At 33.8% G+C, this 8,596-nt stretch overlaps 1 protein-coding gene across 1 annotated transcript; it reads left to right on the top strand.

Moving 5' to 3' along the window:
- The first annotated feature begins 3,732 nt into the window (after nt 1–3,732).
- On the top strand, nt 3,733–4,728 carry LOC111895351 (probable methyltransferase At1g27930). Its single transcript, XM_023891431.3, has one exon. The coding sequence runs from the start codon at nt 3,795–3,797 to the stop codon at nt 4,671–4,673; it is 879 nt and encodes a 292-aa protein (XP_023747199.1). The 5' UTR covers nt 3,733–3,794; the 3' UTR covers nt 4,674–4,728.
- Nucleotides 4,729–8,596: the final 3,868 nt, after the last annotated feature.

The raw sequence follows: 8,596 nt of genomic DNA, 5'->3' as shown, positions 1-8,596 counted from the left end.
GAGGCCTACTACTACTACTACTACTACTACTACTACTACTAATAATAATAATAATAATAATAATATAAGGGTTGAATTTTAAACTTTTAAAATTCTAGGGTTTTGAATTAAAGTATTTTAAAGTGACTTTACAAATTCCAAAACTTGAGGGAAAGTTTCGAAACTATTCAAAACCTTTCATTTCTATAACTTATGAGTTTTAATGATTTTAATGAAAAGACCTTTGGAATTCCATAACTTGAGGACAAGTTATGGAGTCCATTAAAAAGCATTTATATCAACAATTACACTTACAAGCATGTCACATAATTTCTATGATCTAACAGAACTCATAAGCATGCATAATTCATATCAACAATTTTCAAGAATCATATAAACTTAATATAAAATTTGAAACTTTGACAATTATCTTTGAGATTAGATAAGCATAATCAATACTACATCAAAAATAGGTTTAACAATCTAAAAGCAGTTTAGGGTAATGATCATAGTCTAATTCCAACATTGAACTTTGAAATTCTGCACTCAGGGCCTCCAACTCATTGAGTGCAAGAACCAACTCGACAATTTGGATGAATTTCAACACGGACTCGTCGAGTCCCCCAGTGGACTCGGCGAGTTCACTGAACAGTGAGGAAAAAATCAATTTTTTTAGCAAGTTGCATCAAGTATAATTGAAAACAAGCTTAGGCTCTAATACCACAGTTGGGTTTTGAGCATTCAAACAATCCTATGGTGTGCATGCAACCCTATAAACCTTGGATCTATTTTTCTCTATTATACATGCAAACTTTCATTTTTCCAAGTTTTCATCCTAACTAGCATATCATGGGGTATATGTAATACAAAATTCTAGTAGAATGACATACCTTTCTTGTAGCTTTGATTCCTTAAGACTTTGTGAGCCTAGCACCCCAAATGTGATGCCTCAAATGCTTCACACAACACCACCAACAATTGGAATAACTTAAAAGAAGATTATATTGCACCAAAATCGGCTAGCCCTCACTTGCATATCTTAAGTGTCGATTTCCAAGCTTATGGGGTCCTTTATATAATGTAATGCAATTAGGGTTACACCATGCAAACCCTAATGTGCATGTCTTTCCATATTCCTTATTCTCCATGGGTTTTAACCTACATGGAGCATCCATGGGTCACCCCATGGATTTAGCCCAACATGTAGAATCATGGATCATAAGCCCACTATATAAGAATGAATGATTTACACAATCATTCCCCATATATTTAATTAGTCTCTTTTTGATCACAAAATTAATTCCAAACTAATTCTTGATCAATACTAATTAAATAATATGATTTCATATTAATATATTAGAACTTATAATATATTAATAAATCATAAATATCCTCTTCTCACAAAAGTCTATCCAAATTGTTCCGATGCCATGCAACTAAAATGGACCATGCTAAATTGGGTCAAGTACATACCAAATATAGATATGGACTTAGACACCTTATCCAACACAAAGGTCATCTCCTCAATAATGGGACTAGCATCAAAGTCTAATTGTATATTGGGCCATAAGGCACAATAGGCCTAAACATACCAACATTGGTCCAAAGATAATTTCAGGCCCAAACACCAGCAAGTCCATGCCCAAAACCATTAGGGCCCAAAGATCTGAAGTCCTCCAAGGACCAAATCTTCCTGAGAGCGTACACCCAATGTACCACTTCTGCACGCTTAACGTACTGAGCAAAGGGGTTGTACGCGTAACGTACAAACCACTCATGCACAAAATCCATTAAGTGCTTAATGGATGTAGGCCCTTCACTTAAATTCCAGATCTTGGTCGACTTAATGATTGTAAGGCATAAAGTTGGCAACTTTATGCCTTTGGATGCTATATAAGATCCCAGCAACTCAATCTACCTCATTAAGACCTTTCCAAAGATATTAACTCATGTATGAATCCATATGAGACATCCATATTGCATTTTTATACAATAACCAAGTCCAAGAGTCCCAGATCTAGCCTTCCTAACCTCTGGATTTGCCCAAACTCAGAAGAGATGATTTATGGACTCAAAAGTGGACTCTAGAAAACCCTAACTCAACAAGAAAGGATGATTGACAAGATGAAAGATTTTTACCTTTAAATGCTCTCCAAGATGCACTAAATGCAGGATCTAAAAGCTCATTCCTGGATCAAAACTTGAACACCACCTTCTTCTTCTTGTACACCCTCTAGAAAGGCCACCAAACACACCTTTAAGCTTAAATCTCGCACTTCCTTGTAAAACTAGGGTTTTAGGACGAAATGAGGCTATGGAGGCTGATTAGGGTTTGGTAAAAATGATATAAGTTTGTTTAAATAAGGTGCAAGTCATGAAATTATGGTTTTTGGTTTCTATCCTCGTATGTCCTGCGTACATGCTCGTACGCCCCGCGTACGAGCCTCTGCTCCGCGATGTATGCTCAAGCGTACGCGTATGTGCTCTCAGTGTATAAAAGGTCCTCATTTGCCAAAAAGAGATACTTCAAGGGCTAAAATGAAAAGGTATAGAAGATTCAACCTAAATGCCATAACTTTCCCGATACAACTCCGATTTCGACCATCATTATATCCATGAAAAGGTATCGAGACGCTCTACACTATCATCAACTCATACTTGCCCTAAGATTCCCGAACGAACATGCAATTCCCATAAAAGCCTGAGTTGACAAATTACTGAAATGCCCTTTGATTCCAAAACACAAACCGAATACCCGAACCATTCGAATTACTTTGTCCGACTCCAACTAAGTCCGAATTGCAATACCCAAGGGTCCGAAGCCTGCTAATACCCAATCCCTAATCACCATCCCCAACATGGGAACAATTCGAAACGGGCGTTACAAAATGGTATCTAACAATGAAATTAAACAAATTAAATATGTAACAATAAGTATGTATGGTCTTTTAAAAAACAATAAGAAGAAAATATTACGTAACAAATAAGAAACCAAAAAATTGTAATGTAAATGTTTTAAAACTATTATAACTTTTTTATACTTTTTAATTAGAAATTTATAAACTTTTTAAATTTTTTAATACAACTTTTAAACTTGTATTTAGCAAAAGTATTTTAAAATGTTATAAAAAAATATTAAATTGTTATATAAAATCTATGAAGCGCTTTAAAAATGTTGTAAAAGAATGTTTAGAAATAGTTATATGAAAGTCATAAAAAAGTTGTATGAAAATATAAAAACTTCGAAGAAAAGTTTAAAACATTTAGAAAGTACTTGTTTAAAAAATGAATTGTATGAAAATTTTATAAAGATATAAAAAAAGTTAGAAAAATTGTAAACCTAGTTGAAAACATTTTATTAGAAAAACATATAAGAAAAAAATATCTTAAAAATATTGTAATAAATTATAAATAACCTTAAGAAATTTGTAAAAAAATGTTCATATTTAAACAACTTTTTTTTAAAGTTAAATGGTGAAATAAGTATAAAGAAAAATTGTAAATATGAATAAAACCAAAAGATGATTATATTGACAAGTCATTTTCCTGGATATTAACAATGGTGAGATTTTGTTTGGAAAAAAAAAAAGTAAATGCCCGTTGGATGGGTTGCTACAATCTAATTTGTAGCAGTTTGGTGACACTCATCAGTGATAATCTAGCCCAACAATCGGCATGCTTCAAATCACAGCAATATCATTAATTCCTTCATTTTCACTCAATCCAACAAATTATTCCTACACACCAATATATTATATTTCAAATACTTCTGTCCGTTCTTTCTACTACCACTTATCTCTACACAACTTATCAAAATGCCCCCTGAAGAGCCTCTTTCCTACCCTCTTAATTCCCCATTGTTGCACATTCTCTCCCCAAAATCATCTCTCAATCTTACATTACCTCAAAAGAAATCTTTCCTAAAAATGAGCCTTACAAAGAGAAAATCAATCCTGATTCTTGTATTTATCCTTGTGATTGCCTCCCTCATAAGAGTACTCAGAATCACCATTACCACTTCATACTTCCCAAATGTTGTTTCATCATCTATGGATCATGATCTTATAACAACAAGAAGTAACGTGAGTGACAAGACACTCTCTGAAAAGGAACTTACGTTTCTCTCAGATATAATCCTTCAAAAATCTCCCTGTAATCTTCTCGTTTTTGGGCTTGAAGATCAATACCTAAAGCTACCAACTATCAACAAAGGTGGTGCAACGGTTTTTCTAGAGGACAAACCAGAAAAGCTAATGAAAATGAAGGGAAATGGCGATGGTGTACAGGTATTCAGAATCAGGTATAAAACATCTGCTAAAGAAGCGTATAAGTTGTTAAAGCATGCAAGAAGAGACTCTAGTTGTTCTGTAAGAAGACTTACCTCAAAATGTAAGATTGCAGTTACTGGATTCCCGAAAGAAGTGTTGAAGATTAAATGGGATGTTATTGTTGTGGATGGACCTGGTGGAGATGGACCTGAGTCGCCTGGAAGAATGGGAGCTATTTATATGGCGGGTGTTCTTGCAAGATCTGGGAATGGGACGAATGTTGTTGTTCATGATGTTGATCGGATGATTGAGAAGTGGTTTTCATGGGAGTTTTTGAGTGAAAAGAATTTGGTTTCTTCTAAAGGGAAGTTTTGGAATTTTAAGATAGGTCAAAGAAAGAAACTGGTTTCTTTAAAGAGATCATGATCACCACCATGCAAAAATGAATGTGAAAGTCAATAGAATTTACTCCATTTTTTTTTTTTTGGTTTTTTCGTTGTTTTTGTGGATAGTATATGGTTGAGTTAACTTGTGGTTAAAATACATTCCAGCAATCATCGATAAGACATTGGTTTCCCAAAACTGAACAGGAATTCCATTAATCTTTAACCAAATAATCATTTGATTGTGAAAAAATTCTTATCCCATTTACTGCATGTAATACGTTGCTCGATAAGGAATGCATGATGCTCCGATGAGTGAAAGATTGAGTAAAAGTTTAAAAGCAATTCAATGTCTTTGAATTCCCCTATGTTGAATTATGAGAGTCTCCACCATAGGTATAGCATTATCATGTTTCACAGCCCCACTAAAAGATCCAACAAATCCTCTTTGAACGATTTGGCATGCATCCAATTTTATTTCCTGTCGACTTCACCACCAATGGAACAATCATCCATCGAAATCATCCACGATGTTCCTGTAATCCCCGAAAACTTTCCAAAGCTTGCTACTGTTACATCAATGGTGAATAACTTACCAAGAGTGTAAATATTGTGAACGTCAATCGTACAAGGAGGAAGCTAGGAAGAATATTGGATGTCGTTTGTTTGGTAACATATCCCAGATTCCCTAGGATCTTTCTCCCTGTTTCAATATCTATAAATTAAATCAAGGGTATAATTGTCATTACATTAAATTTTATTTTCGGGTAGAATTTTCATTACATTAAAATTTCAGTCGAAGAATTAAAATTTCTAGTGGCAAAATCAGCACCGGAGGTTGTGTAACGACAAGTAAAAAACTCGTTATTACAGTACTTGGGCTATCTGTTTGGGCCCATAGTCCAATAGTGGTATATTTTTTTTACATGGAAAAGAGTGATAAAATAATTTTATTACACTTGATCAAAATGTTGGTATATGTTATACTAGAACTCATGAATGGACGAGGATGAAATAAAAATGTTAATAAGTGAGGAAAATAGAATTTAAGAATGGTTTATAGTAAAAAAATGTTAGAAATCAATGGGAACTCAATGACTGCCAATTTTAGATAAATGTTTGAGAATAGGCTTATAATCGTGTATGAGTTGTTCTATCATAGAGCAAAAACGAAAAAGGACTTAGTAGAGCTTTATAAATTACGTGCGTATGCTTATTGTTTTTAAATCTATGTTTTAATCTATGGCATTCGATTACTTTCAACTATATTCAAGGTTTTATTTTATTTTATTTTATTTTATTATTATTACTTTTGTAATAGATGTGGTGTACATGGAAAAATGGTTGGGATGCTGGGATGGGGGGTTGTGCAATAAGAAGGTACTCTTAAAAGTAGAGGACAATATTAGATAGTTAGGTTATCTAAGTGGTATTAATAATCGGTGGCCGATTAAGAAGTAACATTATAAGAAGAGAAAGCATAAATAAGGATATTGTGACGGACAATCATTTTTTTGGATTAAATCTATCCTAATAAATAAGAATGATTTTGTTACATGTCATTCTCTCATTCAATTTGCCACATGTCATTTTGTCATAATTTAGAGATATATTTATTTTTCCACTTGTCATTTATTTCATTTTTCATTTCTAATATATTATTAATTAGTTTCCATAAATTAAACCTACCATAATGGTATTAATTTCAAATTTTAAATTTTAAATTTTAAATTTTAAATTTCAATTTCAATTTCAAATAAATTTACAGTTTAAACCTTTATGTTTAACATTTTGTTATAATTAACCTGTTTAGTATACGGGTCTGATAACTAAACAATAATTTTTATTTATTTATTTTTTGCATGTTTTTTTCTCATAATTTTTGTTTATTTCAAATTTCAAATTCAAATAAACTTCTCATTTAATCGTTTCTATTTAACATTTTGTTTTAATCAACCCGTATAATATACGAGTTTCACAACTAGTATTAATTATGAATGCAACAACCTTAAATACATAGAAAGTGATAATGATCATCAAATAATTAAGGGAGGAAAAATTATGGTGGAATGGACATGCCAAAAGGAGTCTTCCAATGAGTACATTTAGAATGATTAATACATTCTTGGTTGATGGTACGTAAGAGATGTCATCCAAGAAGAAAGTGTTAATATATCATAAGGTTATATATTTAAGGGTTGGCTCCTTCCAAGAATATTGTTGTGGTGTGAACACTTGAGTTAATGTGCTTTTGGTGAGCAAATATGCTCCTTGTGAGCAAATATGTTCTTGGAGAGTAAATGTGTTCTTGGTGAGCAAATGTGCTCTTAGTCAAGTGTTATTGGTGAGCAAATGTGCTCTTAGACGAGAGAATGTGCTCCCTTGGTAAGAGAATGTCGTCTTGGTGAACAAATATGCTCTTGGAACGAAAGCGCTCAGGGCATTCAAATGCGCTCCGATACTCACTAGAATGCGACGTCTGAGCTGAATGTGAACCACCCTTCTAGATGCGCCCCTACTACTTGGTAAATGCGTTGGATCTTCTAAAGGCATTGTCTTATTACAGAATGTGCTCCAACAACTAGAAAATGTGTTGATGGATTTGAGAATGACATGGTATGCATCTTTTAGGGAAATATTAAACGTAATAAGGTGCATGACAGGATGTCATACACATCCTTCAAGGTTCAAGATTCTAGAAGTAGATGCATGACATCTTGTGATTGGTTGATTCCATTTATAGCCTAATTATGGATGGGCCTAGGCCATCAGAATTAGGGAATCCCTATGCTTACTGAATTCGTTTATCGTTTTGTTTGAGTTTGCTTAACTTGCTTTGGTGAATCGCTACGCCCATATAAAAGACTGTGAAGTATTAACATAAGGATTGTAGAATATTCTAGGTCCTTATTTCCCTTTATCATACAATGCTAATATTTTCCTTAGTTTCCATCATGGTTTCTTCTCCATCCCTCCCCTTGTAATTGCGTGTTTATGCTTTAAGTTCCACACTTAACATATACATTCTATTGTATTTTCAAGTATTATTAGTTTATTACCAATACAAGTTTTATTGATTGGGAATGCTTATTCGCTTCTTGCTTTTCCCCATTAAGAATTTGAATATCTTATTCTGAAGGCCGTCGATAAAATCAATTTCTCTACCTCTGAGTGGAGGCTAAAATACATACAGCTACCTCCTTATTACCCCATTATTATATAATTTTTTTGGTTATATTGTTGTTAAACTGGGGGCACATGCTATTTTGGTGCAATAAATTGTACTCCTAAAACTAAAGAGAAAATATTACATGAAGATAGTCAGGTTATCTACATTGTATGAATCAATGTTGAGCGATCAAGAAATAGCATGACAGGAAGACATAAGTAGCATAAATGAGTAGGGCTGTAAAAGAACCAAATATTCAGTGAACTGTTTGTAAACTGTTCAGTGGGAAGTTCGTTTACTTAATAAATGAACAATCATGAACACAAGAAGCGTTTTTGCCCTGCTCTTACTAGTCAGATGACGGGAAGTCAAGCTTCTGTTCAACAACCGGCGAGAAGCCAAGTCCCTGTTCAACAATCAAAGGGTACTCCAACTAAAAAGGAGGAGGTGCCAAAAGCTAGGGGTCGTGCATTCCAGATTACCTCAGAGGAGGCACGCGAGGACCCGAATGTTGTGACGGGTACATTTCTTGTCAACTCTAGACCTGCTCACATCTTATTTGATTCTGGTGCCTCGGATTCTTTTGTGTCTTACGAATTTGCGCATGCCTTTCAAATTGCTTGCTTTGTACTCGCGCAACCATTTCACGTAGATACCGCGGGAAGTATATCATTACTTGTTGATAAAGTGTATAGGGATTGTGTTATAGAAATTGAAGGCTATACTTTTCTCGCTAACCTGATTCCTATCTCCTTGCCCAACTTTGATATTATTCTCGGCATGGATTGGTTATCAAA

Source organism: Lactuca sativa, chromosome 4, assembly GCF_002870075.4.
Source record: "Lactuca sativa cultivar Salinas chromosome 4, Lsat_Salinas_v11, whole genome shotgun sequence".
In the NCBI taxonomy this organism is placed as follows: Eukaryota; Viridiplantae; Streptophyta; class Magnoliopsida; order Asterales; family Asteraceae; genus Lactuca; species Lactuca sativa.
Note: the sequence above shows the minus strand (reverse complement) of the source record. Positions and strands in the feature narration are given on the sequence as shown.